This window comes from Arvicola amphibius, chromosome 8 (genome assembly GCF_903992535.2).
Source record: "Arvicola amphibius chromosome 8, mArvAmp1.2, whole genome shotgun sequence".
In the NCBI taxonomy this organism is placed as follows: domain Eukaryota; kingdom Metazoa; phylum Chordata; class Mammalia; order Rodentia; family Cricetidae; genus Arvicola; species Arvicola amphibius.
Genome location: NC_052054.1, coordinates 42,412,604 through 42,427,697, shown reverse-complemented (window position 1 = coordinate 42,427,697; position 15,094 = coordinate 42,412,604). Strand labels below are relative to the sequence as shown.

The window sequence follows — 15,094 nt, the reverse complement described above, 5'->3', positions numbered from 1 at the left end:
TCTTAAAAGTGTTTACTAATAACATCACTGAATAAACTGCTAGCACTAAATAATGTATACATTAAAATAACTCAAAATAAGAATTTTTGAAGCACAATTAACTTTCAATAAATTTGAGAGGATTAAAATTAAATTAAGAACATTATTTTTTAAAGATTTACTTATTTATTTGTGTGTGTCTATATATGTGTGTACAGGTATCTGTGGATTCCACAAGAGTGTCTTGGGGTACATGTGGTTGAATTTACAGGTAGCTGTGCTAGGCCTCCTGGTCTTCTGGAAGGGAAAGCACTCTTAACCACTGTCCCAAGAATGTTCTAAGATTATACTAGAAACCAATTACAAAAGTATTTCTGAGAAATTAAAAATTACTTTGGAAACTAAATACCATATTTCTAAATAGATCAATGGAAATATAAAGAGATATGACAAAGTTTTAACTAAATGAAAAAGGGAAAAGATCCCAAATCTGTGATGCGGCTCAGGCAGAACACAAGGAATTTCACAGCCTTAAATGCCTAGGCGAGAAGAGAAAGACCTTAAGTAAATGACTTAAAGAAGAAATGAAATGAAATGAAATGAAAGGAAACATCCAAGATCCCAATGCAGATCAACGGAACTGAAAGTAGAAAAATAAATAAAGGATGGCAGAGTAAGAGCATCGAACAATTATAAACATCAGCCAAATGAATCAGACAAAAGCAGTGCCACAAAGACACATTCCCCTTCTAAGTGGACTAAGAAAGAACTCTCCTGAAATACTTGGTGCCGATAACCTTGGCAACTTATTTATTTAAATTTTAAATTAAAATTTTTGAGTTAAATTAAAATTATGATGCTTCTCCTTCCCTTTGCTCCCCCCACTCCCTCTCAAATTGATGGCCTATTCTCTTTCATTATTCATTTTTAGGCATCAATATATAAATACAACCTGCTAAGCTTGGTTAGTGTGGCTTTGTGTAGGGCTGACCACTTTCTATCAGGTAACCAACCATAGGCCTCATCCTGAGGCGAGGCTAATTCTCCCCCTCTCAGGAGTCATTAGTTCCCAGCAACTCATTGTCTAAGAGTGGGACCTGGTGAGATTTTCCTTTTCCTCATTAGCACTGAAAATTAAAATGAAATGGACAAACTCAGTGAAAGAAAGGCTTACCGAAGTTCACTTAAAAAATAACTTGAATAGCCCTGAAGCTATTATACACATTAAATTTTTAGTTAAAAAACTTATCATAAAAATTATAGGTTTCCATGAAGAATTCTATTAAACATCAAGAGGGAAATCATATTACTCATATGCAAGCTCTTACAAAAGAAGGAGGCTGGAACTTTACTATACATTTACTTTAATGTATAGACATTACCCATATACCAAAACCACAAAACTACAGATTCCTCACGCACACAGAAAATTCTTCTAATTTTACCATATTAAATATGTGAAATCAGTAAGATGTTGTGATTAACTACAGCTAATCTTAAGAATGCGAGGTTAGTTTATCACTAAAACATCAATAAGAGTTAATACATTCAGATGAAAAGCAAGGAAGGGAAGTCTTAGAATCATCCTCCTTTGAAGGAGAAAAGATTCACTTATTTCATGTGTGTGTGTTTGTACGTGTGCCTGAGTAAATGCAAGTGTGTAATGTGTGCACAAGTGCAGTGTCACATCCCTTGAACTGTTATTACAGTTCCCGGCTGCCTGGTGTTGGTGCTAGGAGCCAAATTCAGGACCTCTGCAAGAGTAACAAGGGTTCTTATAGAACAACTTTCATATGAAGCAACTGATTGAGCCACTTTTCCATGGAGACAATAGCTGACAAACGTGGAGTAAACCAGAAGGAATCTGATGTGACCCCATGGAAACCCTCAGCAAAGTGCTTATGCTGAGATTCCATCATACGACATTTTTGTCAGATTCTCTTTATAGAACTTTCTGTTTTGATATAGTCAGCTTTATTAAGGTGAAGTTTACAGCCCAAACTTTACTCGCTTTAAGTATACGTTTCAGTTTCTTTAAAAACATGTTGTGTATGTAAATGTCTTTATGGTATAAAGTCCCACCCCCACCAAGCTTCCATACAGCCAGTCCCCTTTCTTCAACCAGTCCTTGAAAGCCACGAACACTCATTCAGTTACTGCAGATTCCTCCTCTGGTGCTCATGAGTGGGATCATACGGCATGTTTTCTTCTGTCAGAGTTTTCTTTAGTCACTACAATACAGCTCACTTTCCTCCAGAATTGTGTGGAAACCAAGTGATGTCATCCCTATTGCTGAGTTTAAATTCAAATAACCATTTATCCACTCATTATTGGAAAGAAATATGGGGTGGTTCTCATTTTGTACCTACATGTGTAAAACTTTGCCGCTGGTGTGTAAGTCTTTGTATTTCTGTTGGGGAACACCTGGAAGGGACATGGCTGTATCATGTCATGAGATATATATTCAACTTCATTAAAGACAGCCACATGTCAAAGACAATTTCTACTTATTGCAGTTTTCAAACAAGAAATGTGAATTCTAGAGTTCCAACTGCCACACAAGGTTTGTAAACCTTCCAAGTCTTTTTGTTGAGAATCGCGCTATGCATTTGTTGTAGAAATTTCCCTGACTATTCAGTGTTAATGGAATCTCCTGGATTCCATTAACAGTTTCATTAAAATAGTGATCATGCAGCTGGGCTGTGGTGGCATATGCCTTTAATCCCAGCACTCAGGAGGCAGAGGCAGGCAGGTCTCTGTGAGTTCGAGGCCAGCCTGGTCTACAAGAGCTAGCTCCAGGACAGGCTTCAAAGCTACAGAGAAAGCCTGTCTCAAAAATAAAAATCATGATCATACATATTTTTGAGTGTTACTTGAATATGTATTTTTGATAAAGTATCTGTTAATACTTTATTTTATATTGGGATAGAGATGTAGCTTAGTGGCCAAGCACTTGTCTAGCAGAGGTGGATTCCATTTCTAGCAATGAAAAATGTGCACAATACGTTTATGTATGCATTTTCACAGCTGGGAATGTGTAGGTGTATATGTGCACATATTGTTTATTCTCTTATTTCTGAGTGACTAGAAGCTCGATATAAACTGAACAGAAATTTTTTTTACTAGAAATGCTCTGACCATTTTTTTTTATGACTTAACTTTCACTAGAGGATACTTTATGTAATAGTTCATCCTTCCCTAGTCAGAATGGCCAATGGAAGAATAAACAAAGCAGCAACAACAAATGACAGCCGATGCTGGTGAGAATGTGGGGGAAGGGGAACACATGTGCACTGCTGGTGGGAGTGTAAACTGGTGCAGCCACTTTGGAAATCAGTAGAAGTTTCCTTAAACAGCTGAAAATGGATCTGCCAAAAGATCCAGCTATACTACTGTTGGGCATGTACCTAAGGTCTCTATGTCTTACCACAGAGATATGGGCTCTTCCACATTCATTCCTGCTTTATTCACAATGATCAGGAAATGGAAACAGCAGAAATGCCCATTGAGTGGTGAACTGTTTACTCAATTTAGTAAAGTTATACAATGCAATATTATTAGTGTGGCAGAAAAACAAATATTGTAAAATTTTTAAGTAAATGAATAGAGCTAGAAATGATTATGCTGAATGAGGTCCCCAGGTACAGCAGGAGGCCGCTTGTTCACTTCCCAGCCACTCAGACTCCCGAAATAACATCACAGAAACTGTATTATTAAATCACTGCTTGGCTCATTAGCTCTAGCTTCTTACTACCTAACTCTTACATATTAATTTAACCCATTTCTATTAATCTGTGTATCGCCACGAGGCTGTGGCTTACCGGGTAAAGTTCTGGCATCTGTCTCCAGTGGGGCTACATGGCTTCTCCTGACTCTGCTTTCTTTCTCCCAGCATTCAGTTCTACTCTTCCCTATCAGGCCAAGCCAGTTTCTTTACTCCTTAACCAAGTAAAGCAGCACATATACAGAAAGACAGAGATTACATGTTTTCTCACATGTGAATGTTAGCATTCTCTTAAGTTTTAATGAGATCATTTCATTTGGAATACCCACACAGTTTAGGTAACTAGGAAAATGGCCATGAGGGAAAGGGGGTTCATTCAAAGAAGGGGAAATAAAATACAGTGTTTTAAATGGAGAAAGGCAAAAAAAAAAATAATGGAAAGAATTAAATTCCCTCCTTTACCCTGTTCTCTCACTCCCTTCTCCATTTGATCCTGATTGTCTATTCATTGTATGGTCCCACAAAGAAAAGGGGGGTGGTGGTGGGAACATACAGCTTTGCCAACTCATCTTACAGTCATGGATTCATAACTGTACTGTGTTTCCAAGTTCACTTACTGTCTTTGACATTTCTATCACATACTCTCATTACCTAGAAATCCTATCAAATTGTTTCCCCTGTAAAACAACAATCACTGTGAAATCAAGTTTCTGAAAATGCCTACTATACATCTGTGTTCATTTACTATCTCAAGCTACTTTGAATTAAATGTACAAGATCTCAGCAGATGCTAATATTCCATTCAAGCCCTACGGCTCATGACGTTCTCTTCTACCTAAATACAGGATTTGTTTTAGTTCATCCTGGGTCTAAATCATCAAGTTCCTCTGTCTGCTTCATCCTTACTCCAAAGTAAATGTAGTTCTACTTTCTATTTCAAAAATAAAATCATTAAAATAATTATGTTTGTGCTCAAGCCTGTGTTAACTACTACTTGTTTTCTTTTATTTTGCAGTAATCCTCCTGGAAAGACCAGTTTCAAAACTATTCTATTAAACTCTACCCAGTCTTTATCACTTATTACCTTATCACTAAGTCTGGGGGGAAATGCTCTTGTCATTTTTATATTACCATGGTTTAAAAATAATGCATCTCATGAAGATGTTAAACCCTTAATAGTGTCGTATCTCGCTTGTCTTACAAGTTAAAAATTTTAGACTTTTTAATTTTTTATTATGTGTGCTTTGCTTACATGTTGACTGTGTGCATGCCCGGTACCTGCAGTGGTCAGAATGTCTAGATCCCATAGAACTGGAATTGTGGATGGCTGCAAGCTGCTGGGTGGGTACTGGGAACTGAACCTGGGTCCTACGCAAAACCATGTGCTTTTAACGGCTGAGCCTATCTTAGAATTTTTGTTGTCAACTATATTTATGTGCAGTGCTTAACTTGCCTGTGTAAAGAAACATTAGTTTCTTCCATGAAACTAATGTAAGTCATCTTCTAAGACATTTCCTATTTTTAATTTTGAATTGCCTTTTAACCAAAAGACTTTTTTTTTTTTTTTTTGTTAAAACAGACTACTTTAACATCTGGAAAACAGACAGTAGGACTCAATATGACACAGTAATACTCACTAATCACAGATTTAGACAGACTATTTTAGAGAAGTTTAAATACTCCCCCGAGAGTTACTGTGTACTACCTTGACAGATACTTTACTAACTATAAGTGTGGTGTTTTGAAGTTCTGGAGATGGAGTACACAGCCTTCTGCATCCTGGAAAGTACCCAACCACTGAGCGATTATGCTTCTATGTACTAAAAATAAAAATTTGAAAACAGATGGCCAAAGATTTACATACTAATAATGTTCTCTCAAGACAATTTATATCATAAATTTTATTTATATTTAAATTCTGCAAATATATGAAATGGATCTTCACAAATAAGAGACAAAGTCTGTCCCAAGAGCTCATACTTAATTACACAGCTGAGGCAGGGCAGTATTCTTTAAGACTATTATTCTTAAAATAAGTAGAGACACAAATCAAAGGGTAGCCACACAAATAATACTTCATGTTTTGTTCCATGAAACTAATGTAAGTCATCTTCTAAGACATTTCGTATTTTAATTTTGAATTGCCTTTTAACCAAAAGACAATTTTTTTATTTGTTAATTACACTTTTCTGGTGGGGCAGGTGTGGAGGGCAGGAGGCAACTGTTTTGCTATGTTCTGCTATGGGGTAAGGTCATGGAAATCTAACTCAGGTTAGATTTGACCTGACTTAGGTTTGACCTCAAGCACCTTTCTGTTGAGACATCCTGCCCAATCTCATTACTTTTTACTTACTTATTTTTTTATCTTTGTTTCTGAGATAGGGTTTTAACATGTAGTAGTAGTTGGTCTGAAACTTGCATCGATGGCCTGATTCTTGTTTCTTGGGTGCTGGGATCACAGGATTGAACAACCTTGTCCAATTATATTTTTATTAAAGAGAAATGAAAACCACCTTGTTCCAGATGAAGGCACTGTTTACAAAATGTGACTATCATAATTTAGATGTTACCTGAACTTCCAGTAAGTCATCCATCACCAACGATGCAAATGTCTATATGCAATGCAAAAGCTGTCACATGAAGTCAGGCTGCAGTCTCTTGGAACTAAGAGCATCACTCAGGAAGACATGGCAGCTGGAACCTTCTGCATGCACTCTGGCTCCACAGAAGCACACAGCAGAGAAAGCATGCTTTAGGGTCGTCTACTTCCCTCACTCATTCGGGGGGGGGGGTGTCAAATGTGTAATGTGTCTAATTAACTTGCTCAATTTACCATCCGCCAATTTATAATGCCCTTTAACAGCATCATCATTGGAAAGCTATTGCTGGCAGGCACAGTACAAAACCTGACTTAGGAAAAAGCGTATTTTAAATGCCTAACTGTCCCCAAATTGATAACTGTATTGCACCTGTGCCTCACACGCTGATAAAAACAAATTTAGGCATGGCTCATTTGGGTAGAAAGTTTTTTAAAAAGTAGTAGTATTTATAAAATGTGTGGTTATATAAGCAAAGAATACAAAATAACCTATAGGATTTTTTTAAAAAAAAACTGGAATTGATAAATTAATAACATATTTGAGTATTGGTTTTCAAACAGTAAATGGACAGATATAAGAAAAAAGACCCTCACATGTTATATCTATGGGCACAGAGACTTCTGTTCAAATAAAACGCAGTGTGAATCATTTCAATTTAGAAATCTGTTGTTCTTAATGCTTTCAAGTTCAGTACAAATCAAATCTACCACTAAGAAATGCCAAGAAATAATAGCAGAATGCTTATCAGCATGAGGGAGACAATCTGTCTTCTAAATGAGGCATGTGAGCTCTATATTTTCAATGGAAAGTTAGAAACTGATATCGGTCTAAAAAGCACCTCCTAGTAAGACAATTATGTCTGAGGACAATGTCCTGGTAGATGTCCTTTGTTCCACCACAGGGAAAATAAGCAACTGTGCCATTGCCTGTGTTTTTCCATACATACAGCTGTAAAAATGAAGAAAATAGGCTTTTGCCCATCTCTATGGACTCTTTCTGGTACTCAGGCCTTTTGTTCTTTTTCCTTCCTTCCTTCCTTCCTTCCTTCCTTCCTTCCTTCCTTCCTTCCTTCCTTCCTTCCTTCCCTTCATTAATAAAATTGTCTCTTCTTCCCAAGATCACCAGAAAAACTATTACTACACAATAGAGATTATGTAGCTTAGGGAATTTCTCTAATATTCCCAATACATGTACTCTATTTGTCTCACAAGAGTTTCTTTCCTTATTTTTAAAATATTTTACTTCACAGTTCCAGGCATATCTACAGCATGTAGAGGTCAGAGCACAACTCTTGACAGTCAGTTTCGTTCTTTCACAGTGTGGGTGTGAGGGGTTGAAATCAAGTTGTCAGGCTTGGAGGCAGGCACCGTTAATCACTGAGCTATGTCAGGGGCTCCTCACCCCTCCACTACTTTCTTATAATCCCCAGGCCTTTCACACTGCTCATCCTCTTAGTTTCATGCCCCACCCCGCAGCTTCCACACAGGAGACAGAACATGTGGTGCTTTTTCCTTTAGGGCACTGGCTTTTATCACTAATATGATCTCCAATCTTAGTTTCCTGCAAATGCTTCATTTTGTTCTTCTTTATGGCTGAGTAAAACTCTATTGTGTACCTTCACTGTCTACCTCGACTGATTCCATACCTGGCTATTGAGAATAGAGATGTACATTTTTTTTATCACATAAATAGGTCAACTTAGGTGAACTTTTGGTTTTTTGAGGAACCTCCATACTAATTCCTATCTAAATCAGTCTACAATTATAAATTACCACTAGCAATTTGTGTCTGCCCCCAAGCCTGACCGACATTCCTTTCCTAGATGGTAGCCATTTTAGTGAGATAATGTTGTTTCGATGGGCATTTTCCTTATGGATAAAGGCAGTGAGCCTTTCTTCAGATACCTGTTTTTAATGGGTACTTCATCATCTGAAGTATCTGCTCACTTCCCTGCCCAGTTGCTGACTAGTCTTTTTGTTCTTTTACTATTTTGTAGTTTATTTAGCTCGGCATATATTCTAGATATTCGCCGTTCTCAGGTTAATCATGACAACTCTTTTCCCCGATTTGTACCCTGTCTTGCTTTTCTTCTACTTTACAAGTATGTAGTACAATTGTCTCTGCTTACTTCATTCCCTGAGTTCCTGGGATCTTATTCAGAAGCCACTGCCTATTTCAAGTCAAGTGTTTTCCCTGTTTTCCTCTAGCAGTTTTGGATTTTTAGGTTTTACATTAAGGTCTTTGATCCTTTTTTAAGTCAAACACAAACTAAAAGCTAGGACTGCTCCTACAAATGTAAAGAACAAAAACCTTGCAAAAATGAACTCACTTCATTTTTGAAGTGAGCCAAGAGCAACAAACTGAGCCAAGAGCAACACGAATATATTGTGTTCCAAACCTCGACACTGACTGACACACATAGACACACAAAGCACAAGCTGCCGATGTAGACAGGACGCAATCACGCTGCTTTGTCTCCTTTAAAAATGAATATAACATAAAGTTTGGGCGGCCCTCGTCATCTATGTGCTCTGCACCCTCAGGCTGCGCATGTCTCTCAGCAGCACTGGTCGGTAGTTTTGCTCCAGAGTCTCCATGTATTCAAAGTAGTTGCTCACTCGAAACCCACGGAGTGCTTCTTCCTGCCAGGAAAATAGGAAGGGAAGTTCATTTGCTTAGAGAAAGATACACAGTTCCAAGTGAATAATGTTTAAGTAGCTGGAGTATCATCTGTTTTCTGCTGTAGATGCTGGGGCAGTTTACATAGCTAGCAAGTGTATAATTGCTTTTCATTTGGGAGCCATGTCTATACCTGTCAGGAATGAATCATGGCCTCGTGGGGCAAGGTTATTTTAAAAAACTAAAATGCTTTACCACTAACAGCAGCAGCAGCAATAGCAGCAGCTCTTCCTAACAAATTACATCCATTTCAATAGTTAACTACGTAACTAGTAATGGCTCTGAACTCTCTCTGTGATGCTGTGATGTACACGGAATCTGCGCTGCAGCCACTGTTCATAAAATCCTCCATCGGCCTGTGGTTCCCAATGCTGGCACTGCGCATGTGAGCAGTCACTTTTGCTTTAATGGTTAGTGTCCCAAACGAGCACTCAAGAATAAGCAGCATGAACATCTATTTATTATTTTAGAGTCTCTGAGGACAGGGGTTGACTATGCCTTGCAGCACTCTCAAATATTATCTAACAGAGTATCTATCTGAAAGATTTTTTAAAAATCTTCAAAATAGCTATTCTCAATTCAACACAACTATGTTAGCTTTAGAGGATATAAAAATTTTGGACAATTCATGCCCTCACAAGTTTATAATTTAAAGACAAAAAATAAATAACATAAACACAATAGCAGTCCCAAAGAATAAAAGGCAATGCATATTATATGCCATATAGTTTGTTAGCAGTGATAGAAGAGACATCAATGTAAGGTAGCTAAAAATACATATAATTTTTCACATAAAGGATGATTTTAAAAGCTTCATGTGTACTCATATTATATATATATATATATAAAATCGCATATATATTCACTTATGAGTAATAGTTCACATCATGCATGTAGTTATGTATAACTTTATTATTAGTGTGCCACATTGCACTCAAAATCTACACCATTTGAAAAAAAGATACAGACAATCTAAAACACTATTATTGCTCACCAGGGTTGACAGACACTGAAGAAACTAAATGGTATTTACTGAGGAATCGACCATTAACCCATCCAACACCAGCATGTGAATTCCCCTTTTCACTGTAAGGTGAAGGACTGTCTCATTCATTCTCGCACTGTTCACGTGTACATTCTCCTAGCATGTGTAAGCTCTTGACACAAGACACCAGAGTGACTGAAGTAAGAACTCTATCCTAGACTGCTAACAGCCAAGGAAAACCATGTCCTCCCATTGATAAACATGAAACTTGTCTTAGGGTTACGGTCACTGCAATAAAATATCACAACCAAAGCAACTTGGGGAAGAAAGAGTTTATTTGGATTATAGTTCAGGATTGCTGTACATCACTGAAGGAAGTCAGGACAGGAACCCAAACAGGGCAGGAACCCAGAGGCAGGAGCTGATGCAGAGGCCATGGAGGGGTGCTGCTTACTGACTTGCTTGCTCACAGGGCTTGCTCAGCCTGCTTTCTTATGGAAACCAGAATTACCAGCCCAGGAATGGCACCACCCACAGTAGGGCTGGGTCCTTCCTCATTCGTCACTAATTAAGAAAATGCCTTTGCATCTGTATCTTATGGAGGCATTTTCTCAATTGAGGCTCCTTCCACTCATGACTTCGGCTTGTGCCAAGTTGACACAAATTATTCAGCATGCAACTGAACCAAACAGAAGAGGTTCCAGTGGGCTTGGTCACACAAACTTGTAATCTTTGTCCTTGACAGATTGTCACAAGAGGATAGTAGATTCAGTGTCACCTGGGCAACATAGTGAAGCTCTGATTCAACAAAGAAAACAAGACAAACTTGATTAATGGCAGAATATTGGGTCTATGTAAATTTCTGTCTATCAAAAGTACTTGTTCACCAGGGGGAAAAGGATCAAAGTAAGACCAACCTTACTGTACCAGAATTCATCTTAAAAAGCTATTGTTATGATAGAACTCTTACAAACATACGCATTTTCTTTAAAGGATATGTGAGTGACTTGGCTTTGGTCATTTCTACTCTAAAAGGAACCCTAAGTTGGAAGGCAAGTATAGCACCAGCTTCCCTAACAGAGAAATGTCAATGCTGTGAGAACTGTTACAGGATGCATTCATGATTTTCAAATAAATGCTTATTATTCATTAAATGCAACTTAACAATGAGAAATAGCAGTGCTTGAACAATGGCTCTAATAATACTTTCCTGGCAAAAAATAATAAAAAGCTACTTAACATCTTTTAATTATTCTTCTACTTTCATTTAAACATAAAGCTACATAGGGAAGCCACTGTTAATTACTTGGCTTAAATGTATTTCTATTTTAATTTTTTTTTAAAAAAAAACTGGTTCCTCGTTTAGATATAAATTTTAAGGTTAAAAGAATATATTTTAGTAACCATGCTGAAGAGATATCATAATATTAGCATAAAAGGTTAGTGAAACAACACGTTATAAGGGAAAATTTTAAATATACCTTTTAAAAGCAATAGTGTAAAATGTATTGTTCATTAGTTTTTTTAAAAAGTTGGCAATTTTATTTCTGAATAAAAATTTAAAGTGCCCAAGTTTCACTTTTAATCATTAAGTAGAATATTTTTCATCTCTTCCTAGAGATTCTCTTCTCAGGAGATAATCTTACTTGTGATTATGTCCCTTTAGATTATAAGGCTATCATTCGAGTTGTGACTGACCATTTCCGCAAAGCATGGTTTCACTACAGTTTCCTTTGCAGACCTAAGTATATTGGAACCATCCTGTTCTAGGAATCGGGAAGCATGTGTAAAGTACAGATACATATTTTTTTAAAAAAATAGTTTTAATGTTTTTGTAACAATAGCGAAACAGTTGCTCAAAAAAAAACCACTTTAATGGGTTGTACTGCAATAATTTAAATTTGGTTTACAAAGTTCACTGAGAGAATGCTTTTCTATCAGTTTTCTTTCAAAGATTGCTACATCAACTCTGGATTTGAGATGTTGAATTACCAAACAGCATTAGAAAATAACATGCCTAACCACAGCGCTGTGTATGCTATCACATGATATAATATAAACACAGCTTCTTTCTTTCTTTCAGACATAAAAGTTCAATTCCATGTTCTATTTTTTTAGAACATTTGATCAGGATCCAGTAAATGTAGAATACTGTTTGAATATAACTATACTAGTTAACCAGGAACAATTTGAGTTAATAAGATTTAGGTTCAGCCAAGAAAGATTCAAAACCTCTCCACACTAATTCTCAGATTACAAACTTACGTAAGCTTACTGACTATAAATCTTGATTTTTCACGTGCCAATGGTGACCACAGGGATGCTGAATATCAGATATTTATATTATTATTTATAAAAGTAGCAAAATTGCATTTATGAAGCAGCAACAAAAATAATTTTAAGGATGGGGGTCACCACAAAATAAGAAATTATATTAAATGACGCAGAATTAGGAAGGTTGAGAACCACTGCTCTACGGGGATTCTCGCCTCTGAGCTTTGCAGCTGCCCCTCTAAGCATTTAAGAAGGGTTTCCCCGAGAGTTTTCATAAGATTTTTCTTCTAAGGCATTCATGGCCCTTCCTATCTTTTGGTGTGGTCCAAACAATGCCTCTGACTCCCTCACCGTGCCACATTGTCCTTCAGTAAGAAGAATTATGTCGGAAATACTATCTATACTGTTTCTCTCAGCAGAATTTAAGAACCATGTGGGACACGGACATTCTATCATGCGACTACACCAGTGCTTGCGATACAGCTGTGACAGATAAAGGGCTGGAATAAGTCAAAGAGTGAATAGCCAACAACTCTAAAGTCCTTTGCTTATGGTCTCGCACTTAGAGCACTAATGGTGGTCATAACAATGTCAACCGACAGTCTTTAAATTGGTCGAGATACCCTCTCCTGAGCACACATTAAACACAGGGAAAAGTGAGGGCGATACATCGAGGATTATTGACTTTTGCTCCTCAAGTCCTTGGCAAGAATATAAGAGCTTCCCCATCACATATACTCAGACATCCCTGTCTTTTCTCCCAAATTCTCTGGGATATGCCTATGAGGGAAGGGAAGGTAACCTGCATTTCTAAAAGTTCTTTGTTATCAATTATAATTTTCAAAGATACCAGAGACTTATTTGTCAAAAATATTTGCAACCAAAAATTCCATTAAGCATAATATTTTGATTTAGTGTTAAGTAGACACAAGGTACAGTATGATTTTTATCACTGAGTCTATTTTCTCCCAAACATTTGATTATTAATGTGTTTGCAAGGTTACGGTAACTTTTGCAAAATTAATTTATAGAGAAAAAATCTTGGGTGGGTTAAAGTGGAAGAATAGTGATGTACTGAAACTGTAAAATTTAGCCAAGATTACTTAAATGATTTGCATTAATGCCAGACTCCATAAAAAGCACTTAAGAGGAGGGTTTTGTAGAGTTTAAATAGTTATTATTAAAATATACATACACATGGGGCTAGGGAGATGGATCAGTGGGTAAAGATACTTGCCACACAAATCTGATGACCCAAGTTTAACCTCTGGAACCCAGGTAAAAGCTGCGTGTGGTGGCAAACCTCCAATCCAGTACCCCTACAGCTACATGGGAGAAACAGGCAAGAGAATCTGCAGAAAACTCATGCCTCTGTTATGTGTATTTCTTATGGGTCTGAGAAGAAGTCCAAATATATGATCCAAATAGCCAGGCAGCTGAGGTGTGTATTTCTGGAGAGAACACCTCGTTACTCAAGGCTTAGGAGAAGACATGTGTTTCCTGCATATTTGAGCATGAAAGATACATGTGATGATAATGGAGATGACAGTTCTGGATGGGTAAATGAGGAACGGCCCTGACTGGACACAGCTGTAGAGTGTTTCTGACAAAGGTGGGACAATCAAATCCAAAGACGGCCTTACTGTGATGTCATATGCAAAGATGACGCAAGTACTTGGTACAAAACAAACAGGTAAAAAAAAAAAATCTACGAGACAAAAAGTAGACGAAAGGTTACCAAAACTCCAAAAAATAATGTCTTCTTTACCGCAGATTTTCCCTAAACATCTGCTTACTAACAGAAGAACAAGAACAAAGGGGCTTGGTGTTTCTGGGGCACTTGTTATGTGTCAGTCAACGTTCTAGAAGTATTTTTGAGGGATCTCACGTAACTGCTCAATACTTCCATACAATAGTTATTGCCTCATACCCAACTACACAGATAAGGAAACTGTGGTATGAAGAGATTAAGCAATGAACCCAAGCTAACATGATGAGGGAGGGACAAAACTCGCGTCTTCAAGTGACAGACGGCAATGAAGACACTGTCTGAATGCACACCTGATGCTGAACAAGGAAGGCTTTATTTATTCCCTGGGCTGAGCTGCTTTAATAATAGTATTTCATCAGTTTTTCTGTCTAATCTCCATTTGCTACCCTGTCATCACCTTCTGATAACAGCAGCTGCAGCAGCCACCAACAAAACACCCCTCTCAACAAGTTACTGATTGGGTTGAAATCAATCTGATTTTTCTCATAATTATAAATTATTTTCTATAATATGCAGGATTCAGTGCAGAATTTTTAATTAAGTATTCTGAGCTTTCCCAGCCTGGTTTCCAATGGAAGGTAGTCTTCCCCTTGCCTTGGCATTTCAGTGAAGTTTGTCCCCAGGGTGCACGGACAAATGGATGCCAACAATCCTTTCCAGTCTGAGCTCGTGAGAGGGGAAGGAACGTGCAAGGCCAGTCCATGGGACACTCAGGCTTCTCCACAGGATCCAGAAACAAAGATTCCAGTAAATCTATGTGTATAGATATGCTTTTTAACACTCATTATATTGAAATCTCCAGTCAAAATGTTCTGACAGGAGAAAATGGTTTTAGATTTTCTAGTTAGCTATGAAATTTGAGAACATTAATTTTGTTGGGTGTTTTTTTTTTTTTTTCTGGAATTGTGGCACTCACAGACTTTCAGTGGCTATTTCAGATAAAAATGTTTGAAAGCCCTAGCATCCTCAAAGAGAAAACTGATAATGAATGAATAAAATAAAGGGATAAAAAAGTAAATATAGACCACTTGATCTCAGAGCTGAGCTTGGGTGCTTCATAATAGCTTCAAAAGGTGTCTCAC

The 15,094-nt window shown here is 37.4% G+C and overlaps 1 protein-coding gene across 2 annotated transcripts in view; it reads right to left on the bottom strand.

Moving 5' to 3' along the window:
* Positions 1 to 5,589: 5,589 nt before the first annotated feature.
* Tbc1d32 (TBC1 domain family member 32) overlaps positions 5,590 to 15,094 on the bottom strand; it is a 213,303-nt gene continuing 203,798 nt past the window's right edge. Inside the window, exon 33 of one of the 2 annotated variants that reach the window (XM_038339834.1) lies at positions 5,590 to 8,945. In XM_038339834.1, coding sequence (XP_038195762.1) covers positions 8,826 to 8,945 — 120 coding nt within the window. In that variant the 3' untranslated portion in view covers positions 5,590 to 8,825. Of the gene's footprint in view, positions 8,946 to 10,638; positions 10,766 to 15,094 lie in introns of those variants that run through there. The other variant, XM_038339835.2, reaches the window with a different exon arrangement.